The 23,928-nt window shown below is 52.3% G+C and overlaps 2 protein-coding genes and 1 long non-coding RNA gene across 3 annotated transcripts; 2 read left to right on the plus strand and 1 right to left on the minus strand.

Annotated features, from left to right (window-relative positions):
• Positions 1–1,333: 1,333 nt before the first annotated feature.
• Positions 1,334–5,857, plus strand: ATOX1 (antioxidant 1 copper chaperone). Its single transcript, XM_085236483.1, has 4 exons — positions 1,334–1,478; positions 2,605–2,680; positions 4,027–4,179; positions 5,637–5,857. The coding sequence occupies exons 1-3, from the start codon at positions 1,473–1,475 to the stop codon at positions 4,158–4,160; spliced, it is 216 nt and encodes a 71-aa protein (XP_085092609.1). The 5' UTR covers positions 1,334–1,472; the 3' UTR covers positions 4,161–4,179; positions 5,637–5,857.
• Positions 5,858–5,878: 21 nt separating this feature from the next.
• LOC146543342 (uncharacterized) lies at positions 5,879–16,162 on the minus strand. The gene is made up of 2 exons (XR_014886532.1): positions 15,398–16,162; positions 5,879–6,640 (listed from the first exon to the last, which is right to left on the minus strand). It is a non-coding gene; the product is annotated as an uncharacterized LOC146543342 (long non-coding RNA).
• Positions 14,958–22,815, plus strand: SPARC (secreted protein acidic and cysteine rich). Its single transcript, XM_010719154.4, has 10 exons — positions 14,958–15,022; positions 19,121–19,190; positions 19,433–19,483; positions 19,761–19,845; positions 20,027–20,148; positions 20,304–20,424; positions 20,558–20,691; positions 20,914–21,062; positions 21,777–21,925; positions 22,080–22,815. Exons 2-10 carry the CDS (start codon positions 19,134–19,136, stop codon positions 22,106–22,108), a joined length of 897 nt encoding a protein of 298 aa, XP_010717456.1. The 5' UTR covers positions 14,958–15,022; positions 19,121–19,133; the 3' UTR covers positions 22,109–22,815.
• The last annotated feature ends 1,113 nt before the right edge of the window (positions 22,816–23,928 follow it).

The following is a 23,928-nucleotide window of genomic DNA, read 5'->3' on the forward strand; positions in this document are numbered from 1 at the left end:
AAGCAGGCAGATGGCTGAGCAAGCCCGCTGTGTTTATATCACATCCCATCACATCTATGCCGTGAAGCACTCTGAGATATATTTGACCCTCTCAAACTGATTTCCTCCCCACCACCACATCCCTGCCCTCTGCCCAAACCCCTCCCCGGGTGCCCGGTGCTGGGCTGTGCTCTGCCTTAATATCCTTCCCCGCACCGCCGCTATTTATAGAGCTGCACTGCAATCTGCCAGCGCATAAATCACAGTGCGCTGCTGTGGAGCTCAGCGTCAGACTGATGACCCACAGCAACAGCTAAAATAACTGCTGCTGCTGGGACCACGGCGGCAATGCAGGGATAGGGAGCTCGTGTTTTGATAAAGCAGCACAACAACCAGGTCCTGTGCACGTCAAAATGAATGCCTGCATGGAAGCGTGCTGGAAAAAGGCATCCGTGGCCCCTTCTGCTCGGTCTCCCAGCAGAGCTCAGTCTGGAGGGTATAAATTCAGTGTATGGGGGTCAGCCAAAGCCTGCCGAAACCCCAGGCCACAGCCCTACTCAGTGTGTGAGCAAATAATCAGATGCATTCCCGTTATCCTTCCAGCTACAGGTTCAGCTCCTGAGCAGGAGGACTGTGAAGCCCAGCACTGCTCAGGAAGTCTCACACCCATGCAGTGCTCCTCAGCCCATCTCATTCCCTGGAGCACCTGAGCTGCTGGGCTCTGCCCCAGCTCCTCCACCTTGCTGCAGCGTGTAGGAAAGGACTTGTTCAGTTTGGAGAAAAAAAGGCTGCAGGATGATCTCACTGCAGCCTTTCAGTACCTAAAGAGAGCCTACAAACAGGACGGGAGTCAACTCTTTGAGGTCCCTTCCAACCCTGGCCATTCTGTGATTCTGTGAAAGGAGTCCATCCTCCTTCAGAGGGCCAAACAGCTGGGGAGAAGCCAAACAAAGCAGAGAGAACCATCCTCAGGGACCAGCATCCTCTCACTCAGCATGCTCTGAAGTAGAGATGACTCCTGATTCCTCTATCTGTCTGTAACCCTACGGTACATCTCAAAACCACTTTCTCTAAGCCTCTTGTCCTCTCAGTTGGAATTAGCCTTGCTCCCACCTTGGGTGAGCAGAGTGAGGGCTTTTTAGCAAAATTCTGCTTCGCTGTGACCCAGAGAGCCGCCATTCAGCCTCAACAACTCCAACGCACAGATCAGAAAAATGGGAAGAGAAACATAACCAAAGTGCGGTTCTCAGAACAAAAGCAACTCTCCTAAAACTTACATTGTCCCTAAAAGCCCATTAAAAACGCTTAAGAACACATCGAAACAAACACCCGCAGCAAACGGGTGAGCCGAAGCCGAGAGCTCCGAAGCTCCCGCTGCAGACACGAGCAACGAGTAGGCGGCGGAGCCTCCCGGGGCCCCGGGGGCGCTGTGCGGAGCTGAGCTCAGCGCCCGCCCCTTCCTCCGAACCGGGAGCCGGGAGCCGCGCCGCGCCATGCCGGTGGGTGCGGGCCGGGCGGGCGGGCTGCGGGGCGGCATGGGGCGGGGGGTGGGGGGGGGGGGGGGGGGGTCGAAGGGCCGGGGCTGCAGCCAGCGTGGCGAGCTCCGACCTGTACAGCCTGGGAACTGCAGACCCGCTCGCTTGTCAAAACATCAAGGAAATGCCCGTTCTGTTTGAAAATGGTAATAAATGGTGATGCTGAGCGCTGTGGTTCTGCTCAGTTCCGGATTGATCCGTGCTGTGAAGATGGTGGGGGGCGAAAGGCTTGGTTTGGAGTAAAAAGATGGAGGGGTTGCAAGTAGGAAATAGAAGTCCTGCTTCTCTTTTTTAAGGAAGTCTGGTAAAGAATCACAATTGCAGAATGGCCCGGGTTGGAAGGGACCTCGAGAATCACGAATCTCCAACCCCCTGCCACAGGCAGGGCCACCAACCTCCACATTTAATATTAGATCAGGCTGCGCAGGGCCCCATCCAACCTGGCCTTGAACACCTCCAGGGACGGGGCATCCACAGCCTCTCTGGGCAGCCTGTTCACCACTTTCACTGCATCACTCTGGTAGTAAAAAACTCCTAAAAAAGATGATAGTAAGTAAAAGGAAAAGTAAGAAAAGTAGAAAGTAAAGGAGATGAGGGTCTGTCCGGTACCGAAGGCTGAGAGCAGTGGTCAGTGTTCATTGCCCGGTGCCACTCATGAGTACTGCAGGTAGTGCTGGGGAGCAGTCCTCAAACTTATTTTTGTGATGTTTTTATGGGTTTGTGATGTTGGGGCCCAGAGGCACAAGAATGGGGTGGGCATTGCAGAGCAAAGCAGGGGACTTGCTCCTCCTGGGCTGTGCATGGTGCGTGGGTCCAGCAGAACCCCCAGAGGGCTGTACTGGCCCTGGAGGTGTCCTGCTTCCAGTGCGGTTGGACCAGGCGGTCTCTAGAGGTCCCTTGCGGTTGTTCTGTGAGGGACATCACGAGGACACCACAGGGAGAAGTACTGAGAGCTCTCAGTTTTCAGGAACCCATCTTGGCGCATTTGGACATTTTGACTGAGGAAGGTTGGAGCTGTCCTCTCTAAGGCCAAAGGAGAATGTGGAGGATGGTGGTGAATGCTCCTGACCCCTAGTCTGTCTTTTTGCAGAGACACGAGTTCTTCGTGGACATGACCTGCGAAGGCTGCTCCAATGCAGTCACCCGTGTCCTGCACAGACTGGGAGGTGAGTCAAGCTACAGGTGTGTGATGACTCTGGGGCCAGACATCACTGCCTCGTGGTCCTCCGTTTTGAGCAGGAAGCAATGTGGGTAATAGTTGGAAGTGTCCGGGTGGAAAACTCTGCACCAAATCGCTCTGCTTTTGAGCTGCTGGTAGCTGATTGCTAGCAGGGCTGGTGTGACTCTTGGAGAAATAGCATGGGAAGGAGGAGGTGCTGGGGATGCAGGAGGCTTCAAGCATCAGGTGGCTCTGTGCACCACCAGGACCTCATCCCGAGGCTGCCAGGAGCTGCACCCCACTGCTCACGATGGCTGGGCAGAAGAAGAGGTGGATCTCCTGCCAGGTGCCATTCCTTAGGAGGCCAATGGTAGTTGTGCTGCTTCCCTGGATGTGTCATCGGCATCCAAATGCAGAACAGTCATGGTGAAGAGCTGCTGAACAGAGGGTTTGGTGGCTGCTTGCACAGCCTGCTTTTTGTACAACCTGGAAAATTATAACTTGTGTCTCCTCTGTGCTGAGATCAGCGGGAGAGCAGGATCTGACCTGCACTCACCAGTTATGAGGACTTGTCATCCTGTTTACCCATCCTCACCGAGTGGGAACAGCTCTCAATCACCAAGCTGAAGGCTGTGAGAATAGAATTCTTCAGGACCCCATTGCCAGGCTGTGGTGATTCCTGTTCCTCTGTGTGTGATTTTCAGCACCTCTGTTCTCCCATCACTCTTTGACATGCTGGCCAAATTCAGCCTCATGGGATGGAGCAGCAGAGCTGCCAAAGCTATTACATAGCTATTACATACCTACAAGTTTTGTGACATTGTATGGTTGGGTAGAAGCTTCACTGAGTTCTCACTGGTTTGAGAGTGGCTGACCAGTGGGATACCCACATGGAAGGTGTCTTTGTCTTCCTCCTGCTTACAGCTGCTAGCTAGTACTGCCACTGTTCAAACCTGCCCCAACCCCATCTTAACTTCTACACCATCTCTTTCATTAGTGTCCATCCACTCCAAATCTCAGTACAGAGTGAGCTGTCTGGAGATTACAGTGGTTGGTTTAAAACTCTACTTATTCTCGTTAATGCTTGTGATTGTGCTAGTCTAATAAAGCCCCCCTAATAAAGCTATGGTGCCTAATGCACATCTATAGGCAATCTGGCTTCCTTTGTACCAGTGCTGGTGGGATCCCGCTCTGGTTGTGCTGGCTGGTCACAGGATAGAAGTTTGCTGACAAGAGGCATGTACGATTGACTTGGTGGCCTTGGGAGCACAAATGCATGAAAGTGAGCTTTTCCCTGCTCTCATACCATTTGGTTGCTTCTACCTAAGCAAAATGTTTTTCCTTTTCTTCCAGGTGTCCAGTTTGATATTGACCTGCCTAACAAGAAGGTGTACATTGAGTCAGAGCACAATGTTGACACCCTATTGGAAACTCTAAAGAAGACTGGAAAGAGCGCATCCTACCTGGGGGAGAAGTCTGTGCAGTAGCCTGCTGTGAGGAGGCTAGGTATATATTAGGTGTATGAAAAACGGAAGAGATCTGAGCTTGTTCCAGCTCTCTCAGTAAACCAGACTGTTTCCTGGGAAGCACAAAGAAGGAGAGACTTGTAGGTCTAGCTTTAGCAATCCCCTCATACTGGAGAAGCAGTGGGAGCACATGCAGCCAGCACCATTTCCATACAGGACTCCTTAGTTGCTCTGCCAAGCCATAGGATCCCAACCATGGCTGTAGTATCTGCAGCCAAAGGAGAACTATGGCATTTGATAATTTGAGAGGTTTTGGCTGATACTTGTATGATCTAATTGTGTGGAGAGGTAGAACATAGCCTCTGTGCAATTACTAGGTGAACCTAGAGTTTGCCAGAGTATATCATGGATGAAAACATACCCCAAGAACATTGGTGAAATGGCCAGGGAGAGTGACCAAAAATGCTGGGGACAGCAATGAGACAGAAAGACACCTGTGAGTAGGTGCTTCAGGGGGTTTGTTAGCAAAGGAACCTCCAGCTTTTGATCATGGTGTTACTGCAGTTACACATCCTCCAAGGGATAGAAAGGAGCAGCACCCTGTTGCTCTTACAGGCATGAAATGCTGGTTTCCAGATTGACTCCCAACTCTTTCAGCCCCTGGCCAAATGGACATCTATCTCAGAGACAACCCAATTCTTGCAGCCTGTGGATTTTCCTGGAGCCCCAATGATGCTGACATGCACCCTCCTTACTGTGAAAGGTTTTTGTGGACAGGATTTAATTTCAGTGAAAGAGAATGAAGTGAGAGGAGAGGGTTGCCCGCTCACTGTCTGTGCTGTTCTTTGGTGTCCTTGATAATTATGCAGCATCTCTTAAAAGCTTTGCTCTGTACTGGAGCTTTCTAATGCAGTAGCATTGTTTTAAAATGGCCTAGTTTGTTTTAAAATGGTCTAGCTCGATCTTCACAATTATCCAGCAGAGGTGCACCAAAATCAGTTCACGCTGATTTAATTCCCAGACAGTAAATTAAAGGAGAGGTTTAAGCCAGCAGGACTTAAAATGATTGAAGAAAAAGTCGAACTGATAGTAATATGTGCATGCAGTATATCTGCACTGTTTAGTAGACTGATTTAACAGGTGAAAAAATCTGCAATTTGTATCATATGAGCGTGCTTACAATACTTCTAAGAAGTTATTTTAAATCCTAACTTGAATCAAATAACATTGCTATTTAAAAGAGAGAGGGGGACCACGCTCTGACTTGATTGGTGCCTCAGGTAGCTTCCAGCTCACAGCACTGACTGCAGGAGCCATTATCAATTCGCAGGGGAACCTATGAACTACATCTGAAATATCTACAAAGATTAACCATCACCTTTTCCTTTGACTTGTGGCCAGCAGAGGGCATCTTTGCATAGCTTTATCTCCTCTGTGCCTCTGCTTTTTTTTTCTCCCACTTATTTGTTTGTTTGTTTGTTTATTTATTTATTACAGGAACTCAAAACCTGACCAGCAAATAAGACGGTTTAAGCTGTTTGCGTGTCTCCCACCTTGCTCTGCCATTTGACCTTTGCTACCCTGCCAGATGTCGGAAAGGAGAGAGCTTGCAGGATGAGACAGCTGCATTTGGGCTTTAAAAGTGGACATATCTAGAGGAGGTTATATGCTGTTTCTAGTCCCACAGTAAATCGAGGTGCTGCTTCTATCTTCCAGCATTCGTCTGTGTGTCTTGTGTGTCTTTATGTGGTTTTCTGTACAAGTGGCTTTTAAGGATGGGAAACTACCCATCACATGCAAGGCAGGTCTGAGGAAATTGCACCTATCTTTAGAAGCTGACTGCAACCTCTGCCTGAGAGACATGCCTCAGGAAAACTCAGCTGAAGGTCACTTAGATTCAGGGAATCTGTAGCGGATGTTTGCTTCCTCCACAGAACACACTAACTTTCCATTCAGAATGGGAAAAAGGAATTTTTGCAGAGTGGGTGCTGTAGGTCAGGGAGAACCAAACGTGCTTTTGGGCTGCAGGAGACCATTGGGCAGAAATCAGTGGATTCCAGTAACATGATTTAGCCGACAGGCCAACCACATTGCAGGTAGGAGCAGGAACACAGACTTGGCACTAGTGCAGTGCTTATCAGGTCAATACATTACTATAATACATTACCATAAGAATCATTCTGGATCCTGAGTCCAGTTCAGCACATCTAGATCAATCCCTTCACCTTCTTGCCTCTTTCCATGCCTACTTACCAAACAGGTTAACAGCACCACAAAGCCCTGATGCTGGGCAAGATCCCCAGGTGTGACTGGCATGGTAGGAGAACGCCCAGCTGATGGGAAGTGCAGAAGGGATGTGGGACTCTCTCTTATGGGCTACACTGTTGCTTGGTCTGGCTTCTGTCCATTTAGTTCAAGTCTCTCGGCCCACTGATAGGATTGTCCACGGTCATTTCACTCAGAGGATGTCTTCCATGTCTACCAGTTACGCGTGGCTTGATCTGCAGACAGGAAAACCAGCTGAAGTGGTCACTTTGTATTTAGGAGATATTTCACACTTGTACATTGAGGTTACATTTGACACTGTTGCAACTTGATCTTTTCCTGGAGAGCTTCAATACCTCAAGTTCTTCTTGACCACCGATCTGAAGCACAGCTAACTGCTGCAGATGCACTTCCAGGGGCTGCAGACATTTCAAGGAACACATTGCAGACCCTTTTAATTACTTTTTAATATAAGAGAAGCTCAATGATAAAAGTAACATCACTGCATCATTTTCTTGCATTTTCTCAGCTGGTATTCTTGCCAATATTAGCTAATTTTTACTTTCAGCTTCCTCCCAGACACAGCCAGCCCATTACTGGCAGCTGCGTGCCCAGCAGCTCTGCTCTGATGGCCATGTGCAGGGACAGGGTGCGTGCCATTAGCTTGGCACGGAGCTGAGTGGCACACTGTGGCACTGCTGTGCCTGGAGCCAGCTGTCCTTGTCGTGCACACAGGGGAGTAACTCCCAGTCTGGCTTGCTGGGAACCAGGCTCCTTGTCCTTGGCTGAAGCTTACGCTGTCCCTACTCCGCTGGCTTATCCTCCCTGCTGCTGAAATGGCTGTTTTGCTTGAAGCCTGCTTATCACTGAGCCAGACAAGCAGAGGTTTCTGCCCTCCACCAGCTGGGAGGCTCCTCCAGATGCCTGAAGCTTCAGCATCCATCTGCAGGACTGCAGCCTCCCAAACCTCCCCGAGGATGTCCTTGCTTTCCTATGGAGACTCTGTGTGTGTGTGGCTCACGGTGTTTGCTGCCTCTGCTGCACTGACCCTGTTCCTAACAGGCACATCAGGGAGAACACCAAACAACAGTGATTCCTATTAGATCAGGGCTGGTGGATCAGCCCAAGCTGCTGCTTGTTTTCTCCATCACAGCCCAGCAGGATAGCATCTCCTGTGTTCCTGCATCAACCTTGCAAGTTTATCAGGGAACAGAGCGTTTCAGCCAGACCGGGCAGCCTGCAGAACACTCTCTGCCTTCCTTTGTCTCATTGGGATAAGATAAGGAATCTCCAGAAAGATTACCTGCTGGTGTCCTGCCTCCAGGGAGTGCACTGTGCATCTCCAAGGCCACGAGCACGCAGCCAGAGATGGGTGATAACACTCTGTCACCTTGCTTAGGTATGCAGGGCCATGTCTAACCGCAGCACCAATAAGAGCTGGGTGAGCCCAGATAGATGGGCTGCAGCAGTGCTGTAGTGCTGCTACGCTCCTGGGAGGCATTTCTCACCCCATGTTACCTTCCTTCCCCTTTTTAAACCGAAATCTGAAATGTCTACTGCTTCCAAACTCAGTCCTTTATCCACAGAAGTAGAAGCTGCCTTGGTTACCCCGGCACTGCCTTAAGCACCACTGGCTTTTTGATGCTTTCTAATTACCAGCTGACTGACAGGATATGATTTTAGCCCAAGGAGAGGTTGGACTCAGCTGAACCACCCAGTAAATGAGAGAATCTCCAAAATAACCCCACAGGCTGCAGAAAGCAGGCAAGGGATGGGAGATCCCTCTCAGTTCCTGCACATGGTGATCCCCGATGGCTTGGAAAAAAACATCCCGTGTCCCGAAAGGGAGGGATTTTCTAAACAAAAAGAAAAAATAAATAAATAAAAAACAAGCTTAATTAGGGATTTCAAGAGCAGGAAGCGTGCACATGTGCTAGCCAGAGCACAAATATTTTCTTTCAGTGCTGCTGTCTTAAAGGGTTCAGCAAGGCGATGGAGGCTGGGTTACAGAACGAGGGTGGCAAACAGTGCCCACCCCTCCGGAAGGCAGCGGGCACAGGGCACTGCTGTTCTGCATCCTTCCCACTGCTCCAGCCTTGGCTTTATTCTCCCACAGTATATACTGAAGCTATTCACCCATTTGGCTGAAAGCAGATGAGGAGGGAGAGAAAACAAAGTCAAATGAGAGGGAGAAAGGCAGCTTTTGTGCTGCATGTGTTTGCATGCAAAAAAAAAAAAAAAAAAAAAAAAAAAGCCCCTGTAGGACTAAGGTATAATTTATCAGGCTCTGGGCAAGTGGAGTTTCCAAGCAGCTGTTGCAGGTGGTGGCACTGGGGGCAGCGGCAGGGAGCAGGTGGGGAGGCAGTGCATGGGGCACAGTGCAAGGTCCCCAGTTTGCCGTCCTGCCCTGCCGTTGTACCCTCCCAACTCCTCCCGAAGGGCTGCTGGCTGCTGCCCAGCTTTGTCCTCACTGGTCCAGACCAGTCGTGCTGTGTTGAGATGCTGCAGTGTGTCCGAGTTTCCCACGGAACACAGCTGTTAGGGAATTCCCAGGACAGGGCCATCTCTCAGCCATCAGGGATCAGCTCACCCATTTCCAACAGATGGATGAGAAAATGTTGAAACAACAAACTCAGCCCGTTCCCTGGTGAGTAAAAGGAGATGCTTGAATGCAGCAGGAATCCACTATGTCCGAACGCACTCAGCTGAGCTAAATCCCCCCTCTGAAGCTGCTGCTCGGCCATGGATGGAGCTTGGCCCACAGAAACCAGCGTCAGCACGGAGCACAATGCCCAGCAATCATAACAGGGACTGCTGGCTTAATCTCTTGTGCATACCTTTAAATAATAATAATAATAGTGCAGTGCTGGCATCAGAAGGCTGCATGGGACAGGGTGCTGCAGGGAGCACTCATTGCAGTGCCCATAAAGGTGGTGCTGGGCACTGATTGCAGGGAGTCTTTTCCTGCCTGGTTGGATTGAAGCATCGGTCCACTGCTCCTTCCTAGGGATGCTGTGTTTCTGGGGTTGCTGTTTCTGCGCTGAGCACCAGCTGACTCCCAGGTTCTGTGGATGAGCCCCATTGCAGGGCTGCAGACCCACAGCCAGCCCCCAAAGTGCTTGGATTTTGCCTCACTTTGAGGCTGAGCTGGTGGGGTTTACTTCTTTAGACTGTCTCCAAAAAGGCATAGGGAAAAGAGCTTGGGGTCTCCCTTAATGGAGAAAAACCTGATACCATCATTTGCATCCATATTCCCTTTTGTTTTTTCCTCCCTGGTGGTTCTGGACATTGCTCCCCCCCCCCAGCAGCAGCCAGCAAAGTGGGCAGCTCAGTGGGAAGCATCCAATTTCCAGGGCAACCAGTACAGGACTGAGTCCAGAGCTGTCCTCAGCACACAGTGCCGCCGTTATTCCTCCCCGGTTTCCTCTCCGTTTGCTTTCTTAATTCAGCTTTTCCTCTGCCAGGGGAGAAGCCAAGAAAGCAGAGATGTGGCACATCCAGAGCCCTCTCTGTGGCCTTCCAACCACTGGGGAGGATTTTCAGCTTTCAAGTTTCAGGAGCAGCCCTCCGAGCTCGCCCTGCCCTGAGGTTGGCATATGTCAAAGTGATGATCAGAACACAAAGCTGAGGAAACCGGGAGGCCAGCTCTGATTCCTTAAGGCTTCTCACCAAGGGCCCATGCACAGCACCATGCAGCCCAGATAGGGGTCAGCCAGGGCCACCCCCTCCACAAACCTCCTGGGCACAGCAGGAGCCATGGGACAGACACTGGAAGGGCCACGTTCAGACAGAGGGAAGCTAGGCAGGAACCAACACCACTCATCATCACCCTGCAAAACAATGGGCAACCCAACCTCGGGGGCAGGGTTTCAAAATTCACCCCCACAGGGGGAAGAAGGCAGAAAGCCTCCAACTCTTATTCCAGATTTACAATCGTGGCGGGGGAGCTGTAACATTCTCCATAACATTCCTTGTTTCTAAGCCTGCGGATGAAGAAGTGTGGTGAAATTAAGGGACTGGATGTGTGGCATCATCAGTGCTCATTTCACTCCTCTTTAGTTTTCTCACTGCTCTTTGCAGACTCTTGATATAATTAATTCATTTGCAGTCACAGCATCACAAAGGAAAGAGCCTAGGGACCTCCCCAGGGTTCATACTGCAAGTAAAGACATTTTTCCACGAGTTTTGTTGTTGTTTTTTTTTTTTTCCCCACATAAGTGAGACATTTAAAGGGGAATTATCCATATCTAACACTTTTACTTTTTTAAGTGTGCTTTCCACCCCCTCCCCATCCACTCAGCTGCCGATAGAGCAACGCAGGGCATAGGGCAGCACTGTTAATTTTAGCAGAAGGTCCCAAGAGAGGGAGGCAGCCCCGGGCTGGGCAGGGGATGGAAAGTCACAGCGTTCGCCCGCAGCCCTGCTGCTATTTTGGGGCTGACCACGTCCCACCTTGCCCAAACCCACAGGCACGGAGCAGCCCCAGGTCCTCCTACAGCCCCACTACTGCTGCCAAACCCAGCCGAGCTGGGCAGTGGTTTTCAAAGGGAAGTAAACAGGTTTCAGGGCTAAACTGAGCTCCCCAGAACTCATCACACTGGAGCAGTGATGAGGTATTTTCTGCATATGCCCTCATATGCAGAACACAGCATCCTGCTGTGTTTTCAGCCAGTGTCCTCTCTGGTTTCTTTCAAGCTGAAAAGTGAAATCCTTACAAATCAGCTCGGGTCAGATGACAGCCCTGCTCTCAGAAAGCATCTCTTCCTGTCTCCCCTACACCATCCTTGCTCATTTCTGAGCCCACCTGTGACTGCTTTTTCCCTCTGTACAGGATCCTCCCAAATATGTCCTGCCAAAACCAACTCCGTTTTGTCTCCTGCTTCTGGAGCTTCCTGCATCTGGCAGCCCAGCACGATCATCTGGGACACCTCAAGCCAGGGCTTGTCCTGAAGTGAGCTTGGCTCCAGCAGAAAATGTCAGAGCAACAGACTGAAAGCTGCACATTCCCAGGGTGTGTGCGTGCACATGGGGTACTCCAGCACTCACCACGTGCCCTGCTGAGCCCCATCGGGGTGCCAGCGTGGAGGCAGCTGATCCCAGAGACCTTCCTGAACCCTTCAAGGGTTCAAGCCTCTGGGGGCTCTGTGCTGCATTTCCAAGCCAAGGAGCTGCCCTGCAGCCCAGCAGCTTCCTTCGCTCTGTGTCCCAGGGGCTGGAAGTTGGATTCATGTGTATTTCCTCAAGTAGCTCTGTTTGTAGCTTCAGGAGCTGCCAAGCTGCACCTGTCAGCCCCAGGAGGATTCAGGAGTGCACCTTAGGTAAACACTTGAAGCAAGGTGGGACTGCCTGCAGCCTCCAGCATTCGCTGCACTATTCTCAGAAGCTTTATGGCACATTCTGCACACCACATGCACCAAAGCCAAGAAGTTGGGCTGAGCCTTCACCTCACAGCCCAGGCACAAAGCACTCCCGTGCTCATGAAGAAATGCAGAACAGCCTCCTGCAGCAAGGAAGTCCTTTTAAGAAAGGCAATGAGGCCCGTCGGATATTGGAGATGCTGGGCTCATGCAGGGACACACTGAGCAAGGAGTGGAGGAGCCCACGCACACAGCAGGAACACAGAGCTGCTGCTGGGCTGTGACTCACTGCAGAGCCATGCACAGCTGGGCTTCTCCTCCCCTCCCACAGCCCTCTGGCTGAAAATCTGCAGTAACAGCCACTCTTCTCTCTCCATCTGCCTCCAGCAGAGCCAGTGCCTGCTCACCTGTGTCACCCTCTTGCAGGAACAGGCACTGGAAGAGATGCTGGGAGAAGCAGCGCTCCACACTCACTCATTCACTCATCTTCCCCTCCCACTGTCCTGAGCTCACTGCACAGTGATCAGTGACATCTCAGTGAGCAACATTCCCACAACATCCCAGGGCACCCTGCCTATCTCTGTGCACTTTGGGTTTGTTGTTTGGCAGTAGCATCCACCAGCAATTAATGCAGGAACACTCCTCTCCAAAAACGTTCCTTGGAAAGTTCTTCCCTTCCTACTCTTTGCTCTTCCTCCCAGAGCTGAGAGCGAGGAAGACTGCTCCATCAGCAGGTCTGTGACTGCAGGATTATGAATCCCTTTGTATCTTTACCACTCACTTTTTCTCTCCTTCCATTAAAGTAGATTTGTTCATCTCCTGGGGAGCCCCAGGGTTCCCTGCACTGCTCCAGCCCAGATCTGCCCAAGAGGCTTCCAGGATGATGAAGAAATTTGGATTTGAAAGTGGGGTTATCTCGAGTTCAGCCCTGAGCCCTGCAAACCTCTTGGCTTTGCTGCAAGCTGAGGTCAAGCCCCATGTGCTCTGCTCTTGTTTGCATTTCCAGTGGAGCAAATGTCAGGGTGCCGTGAGGTGCAGGAAGCACCAACCAGGCCCAGGAGCTGGGCAAAACACCACAAGCACTGTGAAGATGACGAGAACCTTGGCCCACCTTCTGCCTGGCACCTGAGCTTCAGATACATCTGATGACCCTCAAGATGTGTGAGGTGCACACTTTCTCTTGGCAGCCTGACATCTCCTCTCCGACAGCCCTGCTAAGCCTTGTGAATGCAGAAAGAGCTTTTTTTTTTTTTGCAAGCTCTCCATCATTTCCACAGCTCCTTAAAGCCTGAGGTCACAGAGCCAGCCAGCTGCTCCAGCTCTGCCTCCCAATCCCTGTCATCCCCTCAGGCTGGGCAGTGTGCCCCACACAGGAGCTCGCCTCGTGTGCAAAGCAGATGGGGGTCCCATTCTTCCCCATAGCCAGGAGGACATCAAGACTCCTCACGCCAGCACACTGTATTTCCAGAAGTGGCTGCACTGCTGCACCAGGCTTCTCATTGCTTTCTCCCAAACCCAGGGTTTAAGCCGCCACGTATGTAAAGAAATCCCTGATCCCTGTTATAATTATCTTGCTGGCACTGCCATTTGTCTGAGCTATTAGAAGAGGGCTTAGCTTTGGGCTGCAGTAAAGCACACTGAGCAATTGCCACGTTGTCAGTTACAAAAACGTGGTTTCTTTTCTCTTGCTTTTTTTTTTCCCTCCCTAAAATTCTTTCCAGATGTCTCTTTTTTTCTTTTTTTTTTTTTCCTTCCTCCACAGAACTACCAACAGCTGTATGACTTCAATGCGAGCCGTGACTAATCCAGCACAGAGAGCATTCAACTCCTCGGGTGGGGATCTGCCAAATGAAACTTGGATCCTGGGGATGTGTGACCTCTGGAGCCATAGAACCTATGAGTGACACTGAGCTGAGGAGCAAAAGGTGCTCCAGATGTTCTCGTCCCTATTAGAAGGACCCATCTGGCATCAGACACCATCACCAAGTGACCTCCATAGGCACAGAGGTGGTCCCTTCTGGGATGTCCATGTGGGCGACAGCAGCATCCACACAGCATCCAGGGAAGGCTTTTGGGGCAGCATGCAGCCACATACAGGGATCTTCCCTCTCACCTTCCCAGGATCCCGACTGCAGATATTCCTCATCTCAGTGGGAAGTGGCAATGGTGACCCAGCCCCCACCACAATCTCTTTTTCCCCTTCTCCTTTTCCTTTTTGTTCCGTTTATCTTTTGCTTCTCTTTGGCCGTGCGGATGTTTGTGCTGATATCTGCTCCTTTCACATGCAGCAGAAGTGCTGTGAGGGCTGTGCTGACAATATAAATCACAGAGTATCAGGCACTCAGTAGAGCCAGGAGCCAGCACCGGGAGCAGAGACACTCTTCAGGGACAACCCAACAGCCTCCCTTCTTAGCTGCTGCTTTTGCTTTGCAGTGCAGCACCATGGCCATGCTGTCTATTGTGGTGAAATGCAAGGAGAGGGGTGCTGGGGACTTCATCCTAAGCAGGAAGAACAGAAGTGCAAAGACAGCCCCGAAAGGTTTGGCTGTTTGGCTGCCTCTGGCTGGGCAGCTGCTCAGGCTGAGTAATGGCTGTAAGGTCAGAATACTGAGTAATATCAGACTGAACTGGCCTGTAAATTTCCAGGATGGGGGCTTTGCTTTTTCTCCCAGCTGAGCACTTCTGTGCCCACTGGGAGCATGTCTCAGACATGCCATAACTCTGGAGAATGAGGATCAGGCTTTCCTCCTCCTTCCCACAAGGCATTTCCTTATGGCAGCAGAGAACGCAGGAGCAATGCCCCTTCTCCTTTCTTCTGCACCCTCCTGAGAATGGAACGCACCAGTTCAGAGACCAAACTACTGCAAAACAACAGCATTTCATACTTTAATGCAAGCCACGGTGCTAGGAGCTGCACAAACCGAGCAGGGTCACGGCTTTCCTCCCAGAGAACTGACAAATTCATCTCAGCAATGTGCGTGGGGGGTTCAGGGTCCCCTCCAGCCCCTCCGTCGGCTTGACTTCTCTGGATTGCCCTGCGCTCCGGGCCGCGCCTCTGCCCGCACTTGGAGCTGGGACAGCCCACCGCGGGGAGAGGGAGAGGAAGGGACCGATTTGGAAAGATAGCGAGGAGGAGGAGGAGGAGGAGGAGAGGAAACCCAGCCCACACTTTGCCTTCCTGCTGCCTCCTTCTAAAACCTGCAGACTCCTCCAGTCCTTCCCAGCTCCTGGAGTTCCCCCAGCCCTGCTCAGGACTACGAGGTACGGCCAGAGCCCCGCTCTTTCTTACCCCCCCCCCCCCCGCCCCGTGACACTCAGTCCCGACCACCGCCGTGCGATGCCTTTGGGGACCCCTCCTGCCTCTTTTCTCGCTTCTCTTTGCAGCATCTCAGCTCTTAAATTGTCGCTCAGTTTCACCGCCAGACCCCCGGCTTTGGTGTCACCTGGCCGCCCCTAATTACCGGACCTTACCCCTTTCCCCCCTCTGGGCTGTGGGTTATTTCCTTACTGAGATACGCTGGACCGAGGTCAGGACACGCAAATATCCCGAGTTCGAAGGGACCCATAAGAATAACCGACCTGCAGCAAATCGGCCCCAGCGTGCGCAGTCCGGGCTGAGGCAGCGTTGTTACTCACCGGGATATCTGGGGGGACGAACAAAAGAGCTCTCGGCTTTATCTCAGTGCGGCCGCTCTCGTTTTCTCCTGCGAAAACAACAAAACGAGACACTCAGTTTTTTGTTCCGAGCAGATTTTGAAACCTTTTCAGGTCCTGCTGGCTGTCCTGCTTTGCTTAGCTCCAGCTGCTCAACTGTCGGAGGGAGAGGCGGGGGAGGAAGGACAAAGCTCTTTTCTTTTTTGGCTTAGCTTTGATGGCTTGGAATCGGTCAGCCTCTACCCCCGTCCAGGCAGAATAGCCCAGGGCTCGCTTCCTTTAAAGGCAGCAGCCGACCGCTGGGTGCGGTGACGTTCAGCCTTAAACTCGGTTCTTTGTGCCCCCGACGGAGCCCACCGTGCGGGACGGGAGCTCGGCTCCCAACACAGCGAAACGCAGCGCTTTCGAGCTGCGGTGAAATCGGGGACACCGGGGAGGCGAGCGGAGCACCGGGCGCTCGGAACAGCCCGAAACGCTCCGCCATCCCCTCCAAGGACGACAGTAAACCGCGGCAGCCCGACAGGGTGGGCCGGATGGGTTTTACGTGGAAATTAAAAGCTGTCGCGTAGTGCGCAGCTGCTGCAGCCCGGCTATTGTCTGCCACATCGGCAGGAGACGGGATGCGGGCGGTGATGGGAGGGGGTAGAGCAGAAATAAACTTTTCAAGCTTTCTGCAAGCCCCTCCTTCCGCAGCCCTCTGCTCTTCCATGACTCAGCCCCAGAGGAATGTCGGCTCCCATGGAAACTCCTCCTGGGTCCGCTGCTCGGATGGATGTCGGGGCTGTTATCGCCGCAGCGGCTGTGGCAGGGCGAGCCCGGGGAATGCTTTGAAGATGGTTCGCATTTTTGCAGCGTATTTAGCGGGGTGTTGGGAGGGGTTCTTTGCTCTCTGCTTTGTGGAGCTGCGCATCAGTGAGAGATCGGCTTTCCGTGCTCCCCGGGAGCCGGAGGGACCCGTTTGCACCTGGCGCGGCACTCTAGCAAAAGGAGAAGCTCAGGCAGGACAGCCAAAAGCTGCATTGCTTCCTCTTCCCAAGTGCAGCCTGCAAGAGGCTCATCTATGCTCTTCTCTTGGTGCTGCTTTAACTGTTTCCCACTCTGGAAGCAATTTGCAACAAGGCAAGCTGTGACAGCTTCAGGCCAGCGCACAGCTGCATTGGCATGAGGGCTCCCATCCTGATAGAAGTGAGCTCTGCAAAGATCTGCTGTTTTTATAAATGCAGTCACAGCACCTCAATAACTGTTTGCAAGGTGTATGGGCTAATAGAGCAGCAGTGGGTGGCTGTGCCTTTAGTGACTGCATGGGGAGATGTGGTGGGTAGGATGTGTGCAACCATGTGCATGGGCTGAAGGGAATTTCTCTTGGCCCTGTGAGCCCACAGTATGTGAGGGGACCCTCTGCAGTGGTCACACTTTGTCACCAAGTGAGACGTGGGAGGGTTCTCGCCCTGCCGTCACCCACCCCTGCTCATGGTGCTGGGAGGTGGCATTGGGCCTGGGGTCCTTGCCTGTCCTGTGCCTCAGGGAGGAGCTATCAAAGTAGCCAGGCAGAGGCTCCTCCCCACGCTAACGTGGCATCCCACGGGGCTTATGCAACCCTGGCCACGGTCAGTGCCACATGGACCACGTTCCTCCATCCCCTGTCCTCCTCCACCCACAGAAGCACTCTGGTGGGATGGGAGGAGACATCTAGGACCGAGCAGACCCATCAAGAGGCATTTGTGGGAGCCACAAGACCATGTTTACGCAGCAGCTGGGAGATGAAGGCCTCACTTAGGATGCAAGTGGGGTCAAGTGTTGTCTGGGCCACGGGGACAATGCACTGTGACCTCCCCCTTGCTCCCCACGTAAAACCCAGTCAGAGCAGAGGGAATATTGCTCTACAGCCCCTGCATGCAGCTCTGAGCTCATCGTGGTTCCAGCTACCAGACAGCAGCCTCACTGCTGTGCCAACACCACACCTGTGCCAGCCCTCAAGTGCCATCATTGGCACAGAACACTTTCTGCCTGGCATATGCCCTATGCCCAGGAGGTTCTGGCTTCTTAGAAAGCACTGCCTCCTGTTGGTACCTGTTGGCTGGTAGCATCCTCTTGGCTGGTAGCATCCTCTTGGATAGCAGGACTATGGCAGGTCCACATGGAGGGACACGCTGACTTGCTCAGTGAGCCGTGCTCTTCTGCCAGAGCAACGTCAAAGGCTCCTGTGCTGTTATTTCAGGAGTTCTGGCCATCAGATATTCAGGAAAGGCTGTGCCCTTGCAAAACAGTCAGGGTCTCACAAATACTGCAACAGCCTCTGTGTGCAGCCTCTGACTCCAGGAAGATGTTGTTTTTCAAATAAACTTGTTTTCCTATCTCTGGCATGGGACGGCTCGGCAAGTTGTTTGCTCAGACTCCTTCATGCTCCTTCTTCCTCCAAACACAACACCGGCAGCTCCAGCTGTCTGCTGGCTCCTAGCAAGCAAGTAATTCCCTGACCCCGGCTCACTGCATGCCCAGACTTTGAAACTCAGTGCTTTAGGAGCTTGGGGAAATTATCTGAGAGGGCCTTGGTCTGGGGTTGGGTTCTTCTTCCACGTGCACATGCCATGGCCTCTCCTCCAGGCTGGGCTCTGCCCACAGAGCATCAGTGAACCTCAGAGCACCTTCCAAGGCAAACAAGCCCCTTGGGAGAAGCCCAGGAGCAGCCCTTACAAGCCAGGGGACGGCAGCAAGGGAGGAAATGGCCACATTCAGTACTTTTCCACCTCCTCTCCTAAAAACCACCTCACCAGGAGGGCAGAGTCAGCCATTTCAGTCAGGACCAGGCAGGGCCCTCAACAGCCTATTAAGCAAATAAAGGCAGAGGGCTGCCCCCAGCCACATCCACGCAGGGCGAGTAAAGGGAGCCACAGCAAGAGAACTGACTTCAATGGTGGTGGAAGCATCACCCCAGCAGGTAGAAGGAGCAGGTACCCCATTGGGGGGCATGGGATGCTGCTGGCATATCCAGCACCCAGCTGAGGGGCTCCGTCCTGCCAAACAGGAAGCAGGGAGCACACAGGGTGAGCTCACAGCTGCAGCTCTCCTCCCAGATCACATCACAGCCCTCCAAGCCAGTTTGGGACCTTCAGGTTTGGAGCAGGAAAGAGAAAAAGCATAGCAGAAACTCCAGCGTTTGGGGTGCCAGAGATGGATGCCTGATCCCTGCCACTCATACAGATGTCTGAGTCCAAGTGGGAAGCATTTTTCTAAGAGATTTAATCTTCAAAAGGCCTGCTCCTCTGTTCCCTCTTTCCTTCCTCCACTTTCTCTGAATGACAAACAAAAACATGGAGACTTTCACTGCCTGTTCCTGGGGCTTTCAGCAGGGGCTTTTAGCTTTTTTTTTTTTTTTGGTCTGAAATAATTCCTGTGAGGGAAAGGTGAACAGCCATCTTCGTGCAATTCTTCTAATGCATCCTGGAAAGCGATGAAAATCTAAACCCTCACCTTCTCACTTTGCAAAATAAAAAGAATTTGTCTTGGAAACAGTATTTGGCCTATGGTCTCAGCCAGAAAAGCCAGAATGTAGAGCTGCAGCATTGACCAGACAAGGCAGGAAATAGAGCAAGCACTCTTCTCTGCATGTCTTACTGCCAGTTGTGAGCTCAGCGTGGAGCTGAGAGGCACAGGGAGCTGCAGTGCCCTCATTGCTCATCCCTCTTCTTCCTCTCCTTTATTCAGGGTTTGCTGAAAGATGAGAGCCTGGATTTTCTTCCTCCTCTGCCTGGCAGGCAAAGCCCTGGCAGCTCCGGTGAGTAATGGAGCCTCCCTCTCTGCTGCACCTAACAGGGATGTATGTGACTCCCAATGCATCCAATGGGGATTTTCTTTTACAATGAATAAAACTGGGACCCCACTCCCAACATGGGAAGGACAGAGCAAAGGATGGGGGAGGTAGAAATCCAAAGGTGACCTTACCACCTGCCCCAGGGTGTGACCACGTTGGGATCATTGTCCCCACAGCCCCCAGCTCATGGTCCTTTTTCCCTGCAGCAAGAGGCTCTGCCTGATGAGACGGAGGTGATTGAAGATCTCACCACAGAGGTAGGTGACTGCGCTACCCCTCCCCCCCATCACCCATCCCTTGTGGCACACACTGCCCTGGGAAGAGCAAAAGGCTTGGAAAGCTTTCCTTGGGGTGCTCTCCTTCGTGCTGTGGAAATTCCCCATAGTAGAAATGAGCAATGTTTCTCAGGTTTCTTCCTCCAGGTATCAATGTTTGCCAGGAATAAGGTCTAGCATCAGCTCTTCCAAAGCATCTCCAAAGCACAGGGGAGTGGGGGCTGTGCACACCCCATGGACACAGTGCCCTCTTTTGCAGGAGCCTGTAGGGGCCAACCCTGTCCAGGTGGAGGTGGGAGAGTTTGAGGAGCCTACAGAAGATGTAGAGGAGATCGTTGCAGAGAGTGAGTCACTCTTCCCATGCCCCACAGCTTTTGCCCTCCAGCAGATGGCGATGCCATCCCTTCCTGGGGAAGGAGAGACACAGTCACTCCAAAGAAGCCCAGGAAAAGCCCAAAGGATAGGATCTGTTTCCTCAAGAAGAGCACAGGGCAGGTTCTGACATCACTCCCTGGTTTGTCCCAGATCCCTGCCAGAACCATCACTGCAAGCACGGCAAGGTGTGCGAGGTGGACGACAACAACTCACCCATGTGTGTGTGCCAGGACCCCTCCAGCTGCCCAGCCACCTCCGGCGTCTTTGAGAAGGTGAGGGTAGAAGCTGGGTGATGGGTGGGAGAAGGGAGGGACGCCCCAAGGGGCACAGCTGGCTCCAGAGGTGGCAGATCCCCTTGCCCACCCCAAGGAAGAAGCCATGTGCCTCTTCTGAAGGCTCTCACACAGCATCTCCCCATCCTGTGCAGGTCTGCGGCACCGACAACAAGACCTATGACTCCTCCTGCCACTTCTTTGCCACCAAGTGCACCTTGGAGGGAACCAAGAAGGGACACAAGCTGCACCTGGACTACATTGGGCCTTGCAAATGTAAGTGGGATCCTTGCCTTAGTCAAAAGGATGGCTAACCTGAGCATAGCCACTTAGCCCAGGGATTAAGCAGAAGTCCAAGTGGGTTCAGGGAGAGGGAGGGAGGATGCTGACCACTGTGTATGGCTTCCAGTCATCCCTGCCTGCCTGGACACTGAGCTGACAGAGTTCCCCCTGCGCATGCGGGACTGGCTGAAGAATGTGCTGATTACCCTGTATGAGCGTGATGAGGACAACAACCTGCTGACAGAGAAGCAGAAGCTCAAGGTGAGGGCTTGGGGAGGGAACCCAGGAGCTCACCCTACCAACAGAGCCCTGGGGGGCAACCCCACACACACCTGTGCATCAAAACCACAGCATCATTCCCAAACACTAAACTAAACCCTGCATCCTGCAGCTTTCTCCATGCACCCAGAGAGCTCTCCCTCAAAATGCTTGCACCCCACGTGCAGCCCGACTGACAAATGTCCCCAATCTCTCCTACAACAGGTGAAGAAGATCCACGAGAATGAGAAGCGCCTGGAGGCCGGTGACCACACCGTGGAGCTGCTGGCCCGCGACTTTGAGAAGAACTACAACATGTACATCTTCCCTGTGCACTGGCAGTTTGGGCAGCTGGACCAGCACCCCATCGATGGGTGAGCATTGGCAGAGTGGGATGGGCACCTGGCACCTCTCTCTGCCCAAGGTGGTTTGGTGGAGCAGGAGTTAGAGCAAGCTGGAGGTGTGACACGAGTATGATGGAGAACAAGAGCTGAGCACATCTGGCAGGGGCTGGAGTGAAGCTGGGGAAGAGGTGGCCTCACCTTCTGCCAACAACTCTGCTGCAGAAAGAGGGGCCTAAGCTGCTCCCACCTCCCTTGGGTGGAGTTTCAGCATTCTCAGATTTACTGCTGGGTGATAGTCCCCTAAAACACCACAGGGATAACTTCAACAGCTGAAAGAGTGGCTGCTGGCTTAGCTGTGAGCTGGACGTGTGTCTGGGAGCGATTGCACACACAGCCCCATGGAGGGAGCAACCAGTGAGCACCTCCATCACAGGCTCTTTAATGACTAGCACAGCCGGCTGCATAACCAGACACACATCTGTGACAGTGCTCAGTAGGGGATGCTGGGAGGGCACTGGCAGAATCACAGAATGGCCAGGGTTGGAAGGGACCTCAATGAATCTCCAACCCCCTGCCACATGCAGGGCCACCAACCTCCTCATTTAATACTAGACCAGGCTGCCCAGAGCCCCATCCAACCTGGCCTTGAACACCTCTAGGAGTTAAAAACAAAGCGAGGGCTGGGGTCCCACTCTGGCTCCCACAGCCAGCAGCAAGATGCTGACAGTATGGGAACCTTGGCAGGTACCTGTCCCACACTGAGCTGGCCCCGCTCCGTGCCCCACTCATCCCCATGGAGCACTGCACCACCCGCTTCTTTGAGGCCTGCGACTTGGACAACGACAAGTACATCGCCCTGGAGGAATGGGCCAGCTGCTTTGGCATTAAGGAGCGTAAGTACCTGCCTGCAGACCCCTTCTAAAAGCCCTCATTGGGATGAAGCTATGGTCCCTGGGAGAGTAATGCAGGGAAGAAGTGGGGCTGCAGCAGTGACCCCTGCAGGGCAGCCTCGTCCTCTAACTTCAACTCTCTCTTTTCCTTCCACAGAGGACATAGACAAGGATCTGGTGATCTAAAGCCCCAGCTTTCTCCTCTGCTGCCAACTTTGTCTTGTTTTAACCTTCCCACTTCCTTCAGTTTTTGAACTGCTTTTGTTTTGTTTTCCCTGGGAACAAGGTGCTAATATAGGTCTAAACGTATGTAGTATTGGTGCTAAGAGAAATAACAGTCCTTCATAGCTAACCTCTTACCACTAGATTACCCACCAGCTACTCCCACCTGCTCTCACCAGCCCTCTCTTTCTCTCCAATGTGTCTTCACAATTGACCAACCCTGTTCCTGTCCTAAATATCCACTCCATCTCCGTATCCACTCTCAGACCGACTCCTGTTAACTCCTGACTAACAGCACAGACTGCCCGCATGCAGAGAAGGCAGAGTCAGAGGATGTGGGAAGTGGGGCTTTCTGAGCAGAGCAGCTGCAGGTGACATTGTGGCCACCCAGCTTGTGGTAAGGGGAGAGCTGAGGAAGGCACAGAAAGGCGGGATGTCATTTTGCTTTATGGTCCCCTTCTCCCCCCCCCTCCACCCCCCCCCCCCCCATAAGTTTCATTCCCAGGGCTTGAATTTAACAATCACTAGGCACCAAAACAAAGGGCTGATCCAAGAAACAAGTGGGGAAGCACACAAAAAAATAACGAAAAAACAAATGAAACGAATACATCCCATCCTGTAAAACCCCCTTGAAAAATAAAGGTTTGAAAGTGCTTCATGCTTTACCATTACTCACCAGTTGTACTGCAGTTGTGTTCTGTGTGCTGTAAGGTGCGATGCGGTGCAGACGTGGGTGCCGGTGGCTGACCTGGCTCTTGTGGTTCTGCTGCAGCTGAGATAAGGCACTCAGCTGTCCCACATCACGGTGTCCTTGAGCACATCCCACCTCTGCTTTGGTCATCCTTAAATTCCAGCCCTGTTCTCCCAGGGGAGCTGCGTGTGCCACACACACACACCGTGCACTGTTTCCTCCTGATGAGGATTTCTGGGTTGAGGGATGGGTGGGAAGGGAGAAAGTGTTTGGATTTTGCTTTATGGAAAGAATTCTGATGGGAGTGAAGGGGTGGTTAAATCTCACAGGCTGAGAACTCTTTCTTACCTCTGAATGTTCCCTGTGCCTTATATTATTACATTTCTGCCACAGTGTGAGCAACCCAATGAGTCTCTAATAAAAAAAATACTGATTTGAAACACTGACGCAGAACGAGCTTGCAGTATTCCTCTGTTTCTTCCCACTCCGAACTGGGAGGAGGGCAGCACATGGATCCCACAGAAAAGCACTTCCACACATCTCAGGTTTGACCTCCAAGACCCCAAAGATGCTGAATATTCAGGGTCTTCATCAGGATAGCAATAGAACAAAAGGGAATGGCCTTAAGCTGTGCTAGGAGAGATTCAGGTTGGATATTAGGAGAAATGTCTTCTCAGAAAGAGTGGTGATGCAGTGGCACAGCTGCCCGGGGGGTGTTTGAGAACTGTGGAGATGTGGCATTGAGGGACAAGATCAGTGGGCATGGTGGGATGGGCTGAGGATCTTAGGAGTCTTTTCCATCCTGTGAAATCATAGGTATTCCAAATCACAGAATGGATTGAAGAATGCTCGGTTCCCTCAACCCAACAATCTCCAAGAAGGCATCAATGTGAAAATCACATTTTGGGAAGGAAGGTGGGCTCAGTGCCATGCTTTATGCCAAGGCTGAGAAGAACTGCACGGACTGCGGCACACGGGAGGGAGCTTTGCAGGGTGCAACGTTAACAGAGGACTTTGGGAGGCGCTAAGTAATTGCCAAATAGCTGTGCCTGGGATAAGCTACACTCCTGCTGGGAAAAGTGAAGTGTAATGA

This window comes from Meleagris gallopavo, chromosome 15 (genome assembly GCF_905368555.1).
Source record: "Meleagris gallopavo chromosome 15, MGAL_WU_HG_1.1, whole genome shotgun sequence".
NCBI classification, from domain to species: Eukaryota; Metazoa; Chordata; class Aves; order Galliformes; family Phasianidae; genus Meleagris; species Meleagris gallopavo.

Bases quoted from the DNA above. Each gene is read 5' to 3' on its own strand.
- ATOX1 (XM_085236483.1), top strand. The intron at 2,681-4,026 runs GTGAGTCAAGCT...CTTTTCTTCCAG, and splicing joins TGTCCTGCACAGACTGGGAG to GTGTCCAGTTTGATATTGAC.
- SPARC (XM_010719154.4), top strand. From the start codon at position 19,134: ATGAGAGCCTGGATTTTCTTCCTCCTCTGCCTGGCAGGCAAAGCCCTG. The intron at 19,191-19,432 runs GTGAGTAATGGA...TTTTCCCTGCAG, and splicing joins GCAAAGCCCTGGCAGCTCCG to CAAGAGGCTCTGCCTGATGA. The intron at 19,484-19,760 runs GTAGGTGACTGC...CCTCTTTTGCAG, and splicing joins TTGAAGATCTCACCACAGAG to GAGCCTGTAGGGGCCAACCC.